This window comes from Dendropsophus ebraccatus, chromosome 7, assembly GCF_027789765.1.
Source record: "Dendropsophus ebraccatus isolate aDenEbr1 chromosome 7, aDenEbr1.pat, whole genome shotgun sequence".
In the NCBI taxonomy this organism is placed as follows: Eukaryota; Metazoa; Chordata; class Amphibia; order Anura; family Hylidae; genus Dendropsophus; species Dendropsophus ebraccatus.
In genome coordinates this window covers 92,214,422-92,227,162 of record NC_091460.1, presented here as the reverse complement: position 1 = coordinate 92,227,162, position 12,741 = coordinate 92,214,422, and the positions used below count along the sequence as shown (strand labels likewise).

At 43.9% G+C, this 12,741-nt stretch overlaps 1 protein-coding gene across 1 annotated transcript in view; it reads left to right on the top strand.

Moving 5' to 3' along the window:
- The window catches only part of ADGRL3 (adhesion G protein-coupled receptor L3), a 643,814-nt gene extending 634,207 nt beyond the window's left edge, over positions 1-9,607 (top strand). Inside the window, exon 23 of the mRNA XM_069977905.1 lies at positions 9,452-9,607. Within this exon, the coding sequence (XP_069834006.1) occupies positions 9,452-9,468 (17 nt within the window). The 3' untranslated portion in view covers positions 9,469-9,607. The remainder of the gene's footprint in view (positions 1-9,451) is intronic.
- Positions 9,608-12,741: the final 3,134 nt, after the last annotated feature.

Genomic DNA, 12,741 nt, shown 5'->3' with positions numbered 1-12,741 from the left:
CCTTCACCACATAGTCGTGTACACAACAAATAACATCTCTAGGGGTGCCAGCGTTCGATTTAGGCCTAAGGGCTCTATGAGCTCTATCCAGTTTAATCTTGTGCGTGGACGGTTCTCCTAGGACGATGTTGAAAATGGCCTCGAGAGTCTCAGAAAGATCCTCATCTTGTGTTGCCTCTGGGAGCCCCCGAACCCTGATATTGTTACGCCGTCCTCTATTATCCAGGTCCTCCATGTGACGCTGCATTTCATTAAGAGCAGAGGATTGCACCGCCACTGTGGTGTGTAATTGGGTAATATAGGAGCGGGTAGCGTCATGTTCCTCCTCAAGGTTTTCTACACGGTCTGAAACATGTTGAATGTCCTTGCGAATCTCCGATATTTCTGCTCTGCACGCTTTCATTTCAGATAAAAGGGCTTTGAAATCACTCCGTGTGGGCAGCTGAGAGAGAATCTGTCTGACATTACCCTGTGACTGGGCCCCAAATATAGAGGAGTCAGAATCCGAGTCCCCCCCAGGGTGCGAGGAGGTGTCATGAGGGGGTGTCCTGACGGAAGGCGGCCCCTTATCTTTAGCAGATTTTTGCTGAGGGGTGTTGGTATGGGACTTGTCTCTCCTTGGAGGTAGAGGTGCTGCAGCCATGTCAGAAATATATTGTGTGGAGGTTACAGACAGAGACAGGGTATGTGAAGTAAGTTGCAGTGGGTCTTGTGGGGAGACAAGGGGGGGATCTCCGTGCTGGGAGAGGGACAGTGATGTGGAAGCTGAGTCCCTTTCCAGTTCTCCTTCTTGCGCGGTCTCCTGAGACCAAGATGGCGCCGGCACAGGGACAGGGGGATGCCGAGAAAGATTCAGTGTCCCCCCAACAATCAGTGGGCTAGTAAGGGGGTCTCCCGCTCTCCGCAGGTCACTTACTGGTGGTGGGGGTGACTCGTCCCGCTCCACGTCCAGCTGTTCAGGTCCCGGCCTCCCACGTGGGCAAGATGGCGCCCGCTTCCCTTCCCGGTGTTCAGAGCGCGTCCTCGGCTCTGCACTGAGTGCCGTCCGGGAGGCTTCCCAGGCCACGCAGCCGCTCGGTAGTGGTGCGGTAGGCTGGCTGGAGGAGCGATGTGGGTCAGGAGTGTGCGGGGTACCAGGAGAACGGCGCCGGCTACGAGGCTCCTTGCTTCCAGGCGTGCTGTGGGGGAAGAAGCGCTCAAGGGTTTGCAGGCGGCTTTTTCGGGGTGCCGTAGGTGCCGGGGTAAGTGAGCGTCCTCCCGTCTGCTTCCCCATGTGCTGCAGAGGGGTTCCGGTGGCGGGGACCCTAATAATTAGGCCAGTTCAGGGCTGCATGGACGGAGCTAACACCAAGCACGTCTGTTCACATGGCGCGCCAGCTCCGCCCCAAACCAAGTTACTCTTAAACCAAGGTATCACTGTATAGTGCCATAGGCATAAATATGACAATAGATAGAAAGATAAAATATAAAGTAGGATGGGCTTCTTCCCAGTGGAAACCGCTCAAGTGCTTCATTAGGCAATTTTGTAAGCAACACTTTGTAACATAATTGTCGCTTATTACGAGTACCCCTTTAACTTTTAATAGTCACCTGACACAGCGTCCATATTAACGTTTTCCTATAAACAACTAAGTCTGACGTAGTGGTGACAAAATAAACACCTGAGTCTGATGAAGTGGTGACAAAATAAACACCTGAGTCTGGCGTAGTGGTGACAAAATAAAATAAGACTTGCACTAGCACTGTTAGGCTATGTTCACACTACGTATATTCCGCAGATTTCTCCGTTACTTACATAATGCTGCAGGCTGAGGGAATCTCGGCCGGAGTGTATACACATGGTATACACTCCAGCCAGGATCCGTAGCGGCGTCGTGAGAAACTAACACGTCAGTTTTATGTGGCCGCTATTCACTGAAAAGCGGGCGCAAAAAACCCTGTCAGTGCACATTATGGAGCATGTGGCTCTGGCTGTATGCTCCATTGTGTGCAGTGGGAAGTTTTGATGCAGGCGTGCATGGATGCGCCTGCATCAGAACTCAGCTGCGCTAAAGATCATACTGCCGGGTCAAGGAACAGCCGGTCTCTTACTATGTGTGACCATAGCCTAAATCTGTATAGTGTTCTTTGAATAAGGAGTCCCTTTTTGTAGGTAGAGGTCCTCTAGCACATAGCAAGCTGCGTCCATTAGAATGTCTGCATAAGTTAGTCACCAAACATAGCAACAGCAGTAGTCAGTAGTTTTAACACATTAAACCCCCCTCCAAAACAATAGTCTGTTTTACAGCCACATATATGGTCTAATGACCAGGCACATTTCTTAAACTTTGCTTAAAGGAGAGGTCTGGAGAAAATTTTTATTAATGTATTGTATTGCCCCCCCCCCCCCCAACATTATACAAATCACCAATATACACTTATTATGGGAAATGCTTATAAAGTGCTTTTTCCCCTGCACTTACTACTGCATCAAGGCTTCACTTCCTGGATAAAATGGTGATGTCACGACCCGACTCCCGAAGCTGTGCGGACTGAGGCTGCTGGAGAGGATGATGGCAGGGGGACACTGAGGGACACAGGGCACTGAGCATCCCTTTGCCATCATCCTCTCCAGCAGCCACAGCCCGCACAGCTCTGGGAGTCGGGTCGTCATCACAATATTATCCAGGAAGTGAAGCCTAGAGGCTGTAGTAAGTGCAGGGAAATAAGCACTTTTTGTGCATTTCCTGTAATAAGTGAACATTAGTGATTTGTATAACTTTTGGGGGGCAATACAAAACGTTAAAAATTTTTTTGACTGGACTTCTCCTTTAATTGGGTGTACATAACAAGAAAGAAATTGCCCTACTTTCCAAGACGCTGATGCAGGACCAAGAGATAGCCTCAGCCTGTGGCGACAGAGATTTCTAAGCATCCCCTCCCTGGTGGCACACACAGTTGGGCACCTGTGGATGTAGTGATGACAGCCATCATGATGGAAGATACCTCCACAGTCCCGAAGGAATGGACTGCCATCATGGGAGGTAATGAAGTCTTGGGCACTTGAGGGACTCCATGGCATGTAGGAGGAGCTACTGATGTGGAACTGGGTGCTGCAGGGATAGTTTTTGCTCCGGGGAGCTAGCTTCTGGATAAGCCCTCAGGTGTGTCAGTCAGGGCTTGAGATGGCTGCTAGGGATTTTCTTCCCACTCCTCCGACTCTGTGGGGTCAGTGGAAGACTTTAATGGCAACACAAACGGCCAGGTGATGGTGGCAGCCCACCATCCATGCGGCCATCGCAGGAGTGTTCTCCACCTCTTCACCAGTTTCTAGATTATGCTTAAACTCTAGGAGGTAGTCAATTTTTTTTAGCTTCTGCCAACAAATACAGCCTTGATGGACATCCTTCAGGAAACCATACCCCTTGTATTTATTGAACTCCAACACAGTGCCTAGCCTCTGCTCAGGACACGCTTGGTGCTTTACAGGGTTAACTTCACCCAGGACAGTGGTCAACAGCATCATCATTAGCATTAAGGATGCAGATAAATGTTGGGTGGCAACACTTTTAGACCCTCGCTATAAATCTATTTTTTTGCCTCCCAGGAGGGAGGCAAAATTGGCTCATTTGAGGGATGAGTTATGCAGGTAGCTCACAACCACCTTCAGACATACACCTGTCTCAAACAGCAGCACCAGCAACTTATTTAGTTTGGATAACATGATAACCAAATTATTGAAGCCCTTGTCTTCCTGATATGACACATATAAGGGAACAAATTTTGCCCAACAACTAAACGACTTGGTTCAGTCGTACCTGGATTGGCAATTGCCACGTGCTCTGACCTCATGGACTTCTTGTCAACAGACCTGCCCAATGGCAAGAACTGGCCCAGTGTGCCTTGTTATTTTTTTTTTTTTTTTTTTGTAGCCACATTTTGAGAAAGTGCGCTACAGGAAGTTTTACTTCTAGGCAAACAAGATTGTCCGCCATCATTGTACGAAAATAACATGTTTGGCAAAATAAACCAGACATGGATAAGGGAAGATTTGACATAACCTTTGCTTAATTCCACTGATTAGTTACCTGGCTGTTCACAATCAGTGTCGCTTGTCCAGTGCCAACAGCCACCATGCACTATCCACCACCACTCCCGGTGTAAATTCTACCTCCACCACTAGTCCACCATCTTTGCTGCTGCCTCTTCTAGGCCTTTTAAAAAAAAATACTATATCCTATATATTAGATGTTCCCTGACCACTTACTCTTTAACATACGTAGTGTCAAACCCTGTTGTAAAAAATAAAGTGCATCGGGTTCACCAGCAGACAGCAAGAGATGGCTTTGAACAGGCAGGGAGAAATAAGGATTCTGCACAGTGTCACAGAACAGCCTCTGTTTTTACAGCGTGTGAGCAAGGCCTAAGTATGCGGTGCTGCTCAATCACTCCACAAAAGGGACTATTTAATACCAGCAGGCAGGCAGACAGGTGTCATCTCATTGTTCATCATTTTTTCAATATTAAATTAAATTAAATTTTATTAAAATAAAATGCTTTAAAAAAAATTCAATGGCATTTCTTATTGTTTGTATGTGGTGTGCCTCCTCACCAGGCATTGTTGTTACAAGCCAAGCGCCTGAGGTAATTTAGTGGTGCATATTTTGGCAAATTGCAGGATGGGTTCAGGTAGTCCCATAATCTTTATGTTGCTCCTGCGGAAACGTATCTCCAAATCATACGTTTTTACTTTTAAGTCACAGGTTTGCCTAAAAGTTAGGATTATGTTCAACAGTTCCCATTCTAGGGTGGCCACTTTCTGTTTCACCTGGGATATCTGTGCAGTATGATGAGACCTCTATATTGCACTATAGTGCACTTGAACTGGGAGATTCCAAGGGAGAAATACGATCAGGTGCTAAAATACTTGACACTTCTATGACAGTAGATTTGCAGGAGAATTATAATCCTGTCAGGAGTCTTTGTATGCCCTGAAGTACCTGCTTTGACACTGGTGCAGGAAAGAGACAAAGCAGTCACTGCCATCTTGCTCTGTGAGTCTTTCAGCCCGCTGGAGTCCTGGCCCTGGGACGTAGTGGTGACATGGGCCCCATTTTTTTTTTTTGAACGGGTGGGCCAGCTAGGTATCAGGAACTGGTTTCTGCGGGCCAAAAAATTAAGGTCAAATGTGAAGGGGGTGATCTTGGTTTCCCCGGAGCTTTCCTTACTTGTGGCTAACCATGAGTGTGCTGAAAGCCCTGCACATTTTTTTTTTTTTTTATTGTACCCACAACTATTGGTGGACACCCTTCTGAATAATTGGAACTTGGTAAATTCGGGAGAAACCTAGAGATGAGCGAATCAGCTGGATTTCTGGTTCTTATGAATCAGAAATCTCGTCGTCTGACTCCCGCTGCCTGCTCCCTCTGTGCAGCGGGTGGATACAATAGTAAGGAACGCCTGAAAAACTGGGATACAGCCAATGCCAATGGCTGTATCCCAGTTTTCCAGGCGTTCCTTACGATGTGTCAGACGGCTGATTCGCTCATCTCTAGAGAAACCTCTGAATTAGAAATTGATCAACAAAAGAAAACACACACATTATACACTACCGTTTAAAAGTTTGGGGTCACCCAAACAATTGTGTGTTTTCCATGAAAAGTCACACTTATTCACCTCCATACGTTGTGAAATAAATAGAAAATAGAGTCAAGACATTGACAAGGTTAGAAATAATGATTTGTATTTGAAATAACATTGTTTTTACATCAAACTTTGCTTTCGTCAAAGAGTCCTCCTTTTGCAGCAATTACAGCTTTGCACACCTTTGGCATTCTAGCTATTAATCTGTTGAGGTAAGCTGGAGAAATTGCACCCCACGCTTCTAGAAGCAGCTCCCACAAGTTGGATTGGTTGGATGGGCACTTCTGGCGTACCATACGGTCAAGCGTACCATACGGTCAAGCTGCTCCCACAACAGCTCAATGGGGTTCAGATCTGGTGACTGCGCTGGCCACTCCATTACCGATAGAATACCAGCTGCCTTCTTCTGCTGTAAATAGTTCTTGCACAATTTGGAGGTGTGTTTAGGGTCATTGTCCTGTTGTAGGATGAAATTGGCTCCAATCAAGCGCTGTCCACTGGGTATGGCATGGCATTGCAAAATTGAGTGATAGCCTTCCTTATTCAGAATCCCTTTTACCCTGTACAAATCTCCCACCTTACCAAAGCAACCCCAGGCTATCACATTACCTCCACCATGCTTTACAGATGGCGTCAGGCATTCTTCCAGCATCTTTTCATCTGTTCTGCGTCTCACAAACGTTCTTCTTTGTGATCCAAACACCTCAAACTTGGATTCATCCGTCCACAACACTTTTTTCCAGTCTTCCTCTGTCCAATGTCTGTGTTCTTTTGCCCATCTTAATCTTTTTCTTTTATTGGCCAGTCTCAGATATGGCTTTTTTTTTGCCACTCTGCCCTGAAGGCCAAAATCCCGCAGCCGCCTCTTTACTGTAGATGTTGACACTGGTGTTTTGCGGGTACTATTTAATGAAGATGCCAGTTGGGGACCTGTGAGGCGTCTGTTTCTCAAACTAGAGACTCTAATGTGCTTATCTTCTTGCTTAGTTGTGCAACGCGGCCTCCTACTTCTTTTTTTACTCTGGTTAGAGCCTGTTTGTGCTGTCCTCTGAAGGGAGTAGTACACACCGTTGTAGGAAATCTTCAATTTCTTAGCAATTTCTCGCATGGAATAGCCTTCATTTCTAAGAACAAGAATAGACTGTCGAGTTTCAGATGAAAGTTCTCTTTTTCTGGCCATTTTGAGCGTTCAATTGACCCCACAAATGTGATGCTCCGGAAACACAATCTGCTCAAAGGAAGGTCAGTTTTGTAGCTTCTGTAAGGAGCTAGACTGTTTTCAGATGTGGGAACATGATTGCACAAGGGTTTTCTAATCATCAATTAGCCTTCTGAGCCAATGAGCAAACACATTGTACCATTAGAACACTGGAGTGGTAGTTGCTGGAAATGGGCCTCTGTACACCTATGTAAATATTGCACCAAAAACCAGACATTTGCAGCTAGAATAGTCATTTACCACATTAGCAATGTATAGAGTGTATTTGTTTAAAGTTAGGACTAGTTTAAAGTTATCTTCATTGAAAAGTACAGTGCTTTTGCTTCAAAAATAAGGACATTTCAATGTGACCCCAAACTTTTGAATGGTAGTGTATATGTCAAGTATTCATCCAATATTTAGCAAACTACATTTGCACAAGTTAACATTCACCCAACATGTGCTCTAGAAGTGCTGTATGAGAGAAGATATGTCCTTTTAGCTCACATTTGAACATCTGTCATCTTGTGGAAAAAGAGTGGCGTTGCGTTAGCAGACACGATGTCTGCTATTTATCTGCCATTGCAGCATTGTTACATAATTAGAAATTGGTAAAATGCAAGTGGTTTGATGCAACACAACCGCACCATAGAAAGGATCGCCAACAAATGACCCCCAAAATGGTGTGCTACACACTTTGCTCAAATAACTTGCTGAAAGGTGGTAAAAAAACAAAGAATATTAGTGTTTAAAAACACTCAGTGGACAGATTATCTGCTGGCACTGTGGTGACTGGAACGTGGATAAGACACTCCAATCTTTCCTTACACTCTTGTTCTGTGAGACACAGACATGGAATACCTATCTAAGCTGTGTGAGTAAATGGTTGTTGGCTCTGGGGTACATTTAACTACAGTGGGTGACATCACAGGGTAATCTCTCTTCACTGGCCTTCTGTCCTCTTCACCTGACCCTCTAATCCAGCCATAGCCGCCATTTTAGTGAAATCACACTTTTCCAAAGGTTCTAAATGAATGAGTTTGAATGGTTCGGTGCACTCTTCTCTATTTACTATACTCCTAAATGAATTTCTAGAGGTGTGTAGTTTAAAAATGTGGTCACTTGTCAGGGGTTCCCACTGTGCTGGTACCCCTGAAGAAGTATATATGTGACATGGGGCCCTAAAACAATTCCAGCAAAATCTACAGTAAAAATAATGTTCCTTCCCTCCAAAGCATTTTATGATGACATATGGGGTACTGCTGTACTGCGGGGAAATTGTATAACATTTTTTTTAATTCTCCTTTATTCCTTAAGGAAATAAATCTTTTTGATCTATATGAAAATAATCAGAAAAATGTAAATTTTCATTTTTAGGGCTTATTGCTAAAAGCTTTCCTCAAACACCTGTGGGGTCTAAATGAGTGGTATAGTTTGCGAAATAGCGCCACTTTTTAGGGGGTCTTATTATACTGGTGCCTCAGGGGAAGTGTATATGGAACTATAAAAATAATTCTATGAAACATGTTTAAATGGTTGAGAACTTACTACTTTCCCAGATAAATTCTTTTAGTTGTGTAGTTTCCAAAATGGGGTATTGGCACCCCAATTCCTTTGAAAAACTTAAAAAAGTATCCTAACAAAAGGAAGGCCCCAAAATCCATTAGAAGTCTTTTATTTCTGAGGCCTGCATGCAAGGCAAGGACTGCACCAGGTCACACATGGAACATTTCTGAAAACTGAAAAACAAAAACAAATTTGGTCAGCTCTCCTAAAAGACCATTCACACTAGGCAGGAGTACATTGTCATGGCTGAGATTGCAAACACACAAAAACATAGAGACATGCAATAGCTCACCGTATTGGCAAGATACAGACCCGATACAGATATAAAAAAACACTAAAAGAATCCCTCCAACTGCTAAAAAAAAATGAGGCTCATTATTTTTATGGAGATTTTTTTTTTAGCAGTTGGGGGGCTGCTTTTAGTGATTTTCATATCTGTATTGGGTCTGTATCTTGCCATTGCAGTAAGACGTTGCATTTCTCTGTCTATTGTGTATTTCTAAAAACTGCAGATTTGGGGTAATAAATATTTCTATTGAATTTTTCTGTAAATACTTGCTGTGTTACAGAAATATACAGATTACAAATGAAAATTCAAAGATTAAATAAAAGCTTTAAATTGAATGATATATAGGGGTTTCTAGCATAGAGGCCTCTAAATTCCATTTCATAAATTAACAGGTCCCTTAAAAAATGTCAGTGTTGCAAATTTTTATGAAAATTAGTTTTTCCTGCTAAACTCAACAATGAGGCAAGCCTAAAATATGAGTTAAATAATTCTTATTCACAAAGTGTCTAACTCATTTAAGTGGCATACCTATCTTTCTTACAAGCAGAGAATTTAAAATGTCTAAAAATGCTTATTTTTGCAAATTATTGAGTTTGAGATTTTTTTTTTAATAATTGCTTAATCTATCAAGATGTAAGCATTGTCAGAATCACTTGGATATGTTAAAGCATCACAAAGTTATTACTACATACATTAAACCTTCAGGTCGGTCTGAGGTCCACAGCACTCTGGATTAGATTTTCATTAACAATATCTCTGTACTTTGCTCCATTCAGCTTTCCAACAACCCTGACCAGTGCCTTTGTCCAGCTGATGAAAAACACCTCCACAGCATGATGCTGCCACCACCATGCTTCACTGTAGGGATGTATTGGCCAGGTGAGCAGTGCCTGGGTTCCTCCAGAAACATATATAAAGACCTGAGGCATTAAGGCGACTCTGTACACATAATCTGCCCCCCCCCCCTCAACCGCTTGTAACTTCTGATAGCTGCTTGTAATCAAAGATCTGTCCTGGGGTCCATTCTGCAGGTGATGCAGTTATTGTTCTAAAAAACAACTTTTAAACTTGCAGCCCTGTGTCAAATTGGTGTAGCCCTAGGCTTGCTCTGCCTCTTCATCCCTCCTCCCTGCCCTCTTCACTTGTCTGAACACTGCACATGTGCCGGATAGTTAAGGCACCTGTGCAGTGTTCAGACAAGTGAAAATTAGGAGAAATCCTGCCTGGGGCATTCTTAATGATCAGGAGGGCGAGGAGGAGGGATGGAGAGGCAGTGCAAACCTAGAGCAAAGACACTCTAGGCCACGCCAATTTGGAACAGGGCTGCAAGTTCAAAAGTTGTTTTTAGGACAATTCCATCCAATAGGAGAAAGCATCTAGCACTCACCATTTGCTGCAAACATAGTACATTTATTTGGGGTTCAATTAAACATGTGTGTGGGGAAGGGAGATAGAGGCAGGTGTGTCTAGGCGACAGGCTGTTTCACATGCACATGGCACGTTTCGTCAGGCCCACAGATTGTTTTTAGGACAATAACTGCATCACCTGCCGAATAGATCCCAGGACACATCTTGGATTAAAAGCAACTATCCAAAGATACAAGCAGTTTGTTTGTTGTTGTTTTTTTTTGGGGGGGGGGGGGGCAGATTGTGGGTACAGAGTCGGTACAGAGTTGCCCAATACAAAATTCTAGTAAGAACTATGGCACTGAAAACACTTCTTAAGAAATGTATATAATCTTAATTTAATCTTAATCTACTCCTTTCAAAGAGGGAGCTGTCTGCCCATCAATGAATGCAGTACATGACAATAGAGTCTTGTGAATCCTCTTCGGATCCACAAGCAGACTCAATGCACTGATGACAGGCGGATGTGTAATGGTGTGTTTAGACAGAGAGATTTATCTGACAGATTTTTTAAGCCAAAGCCAGGTACAGACTATAAACAGAGAACAGGTCATAAAGGAAAGACAGAGATTTTTCCTCTTCAAAAATCCATTCCCAGCTCTGGCTTCAAAAATCTGTCAGATAAATCTCTGTCTATACACACCATAATATAAGGTATTGTTTTCAGGCATATGGGAGATTACTTTTACAAATGTCATGACACTTAGAATTCAGGTCCAAAAGTTTTGGTTTCATCTGACTATAGAATCTTGTTTCTTACAGTCTGTTTTGTAAACTCCAGACTTTAATGTGTCTTTTACTAAGGAGGGGCTTATTTCAAGCCACTCTCCCATAAAGCTTATATTGGTCTTATAGTAAATGTGTACCTACTAGAATTTTCTCCCACCTCATCTCTCTTAGTACTCTTTGCTCCTTTGGTGAAGCAGCCAGCTCTGGGAGAGGTCCTAGCTGTTCTATTTTTTTTCCATTTGAGAATAATGGAGGTCACCTTGTTCTTGGGGACTTTCAGTGCAGCAGAATTTTTTCTTCCCCTTCTCCATATGTGTACCTCCACACAATCTGTGACTGACATCTACAGGCAGTTCTTTCCCTCTCATGGCTTGGTTTTTGCTCCGATGTGCATTTTCAGTTGTAAGACCTAGGGCTGTGTTCAAATGTTGCAGTTTCATTGCAGTACTTACTATTGCGGTCACCTTCACAGAAATGATGACAGTACCCCAATAAAAAGACACAATACCGCAATGAAACTGCAATATTTAAACACAGCCTAATATAGAAAGGGGTGTATTTTTTCCAAATTATGTCCAATCAACTAATTTAGCACAGACGACTTCAATCAAGGCATAGAAACATCTTAAAGATTATGAGAAATGGGAGGCCCTCTGAGATAAATTTAGTAAGTGTCATAGCAAAGGGTTTGAATACTTATGTAAAAGTGTATACTTTTGCAAGAATGTTTAAAATTCTGTTTTCGCATTTACCTTATGGGCTATTGAGCGCTGAACGCTGCACCATAACAAAATGCGAAAAAAGTGAAAGGCTCTGAAGACTCTCTGAATAAACTGTATGTTAAGGAGGCTGCAGTCAAGTTGAAGCATTGCTGCTAGAAATGAGCAATCTTACAGTTAGCACGTGTTTCCTTGATCCAGAGGCTCAGCATTTGACTCCCGGGGGCTCGAGAACAGGGTCGGACTGGAACTGAATATAAGCTGGACTGGAACTGAAAATCACCCCTGGCACTAAAATTCCACCAGCCCACATATATCATATCTGTATGAAGAGGCAGCAGCACAACTTGCCGCTAAAACAACACCTGTAGTGTTGATCAAACCTCTCTTTGGCAACGTTATTCAAAGCCAAACATTGGGCGTTTGATTCCTCGTTGCTGCAGAAGATGCAGCCCTAAGAAGTCCTGGAAAACATGAATACAGCCATAGGCCTATAGCTGTATCTATATTTTTCTGTCAGGGTTTCACACAAACACACACACGCACACACAACATGCATTTATACACAGTCACACCATACACTAACTTCTATATTGATCTGACAGGCAGCAATCCTTTCACCTGTCAGATCTTTTCCCTCTGTCCAGGGCTGCTGTGGAAGGGTCAGGAGTAGAGACAAACTAGAATTCATCTGGAAGGTGGGAGCACGGGATGCACAGCACAGGCATCACTGTTGTGAGGATTCTGGGCCCTGACCTGTTTGGCCTCCATAGGCTGCCATACAGTGAGCCCCATCCCCCTCTCCTCTGACCCGATGCTGGAGGAGAAAAGGCTGTAGTAAGCAGCCACAATACCATTGGCTTACCAGCGCCACCCTCATCCCTGTGCAGCTACCCCCAGTCTCCTGTAATGATGCAATTGCACTTACACCGCCAACTTCACACAGCGCAATGTCTATGACAGTGTGTCAGTCTCAGCTATTGTCAGTGTGTGTGTGCGCATCGCTGTGAGCAGGTCTTAGCACCCCTCTTTAGCCAGCAATGGGGGAGTGGCAGCCAGACGCAACGCTGACTTTTACTACTGCACAATCTGATGTGCAGAGAGGGAGACAGACGGCCCATCGGGCATTTGCCTGGTATGCTAGATTGCCAGTCCCGGCATGCTGGAGAAAATGACTGTATCTATGTTTTCCAGGCAGCCGTTGGGCTGCA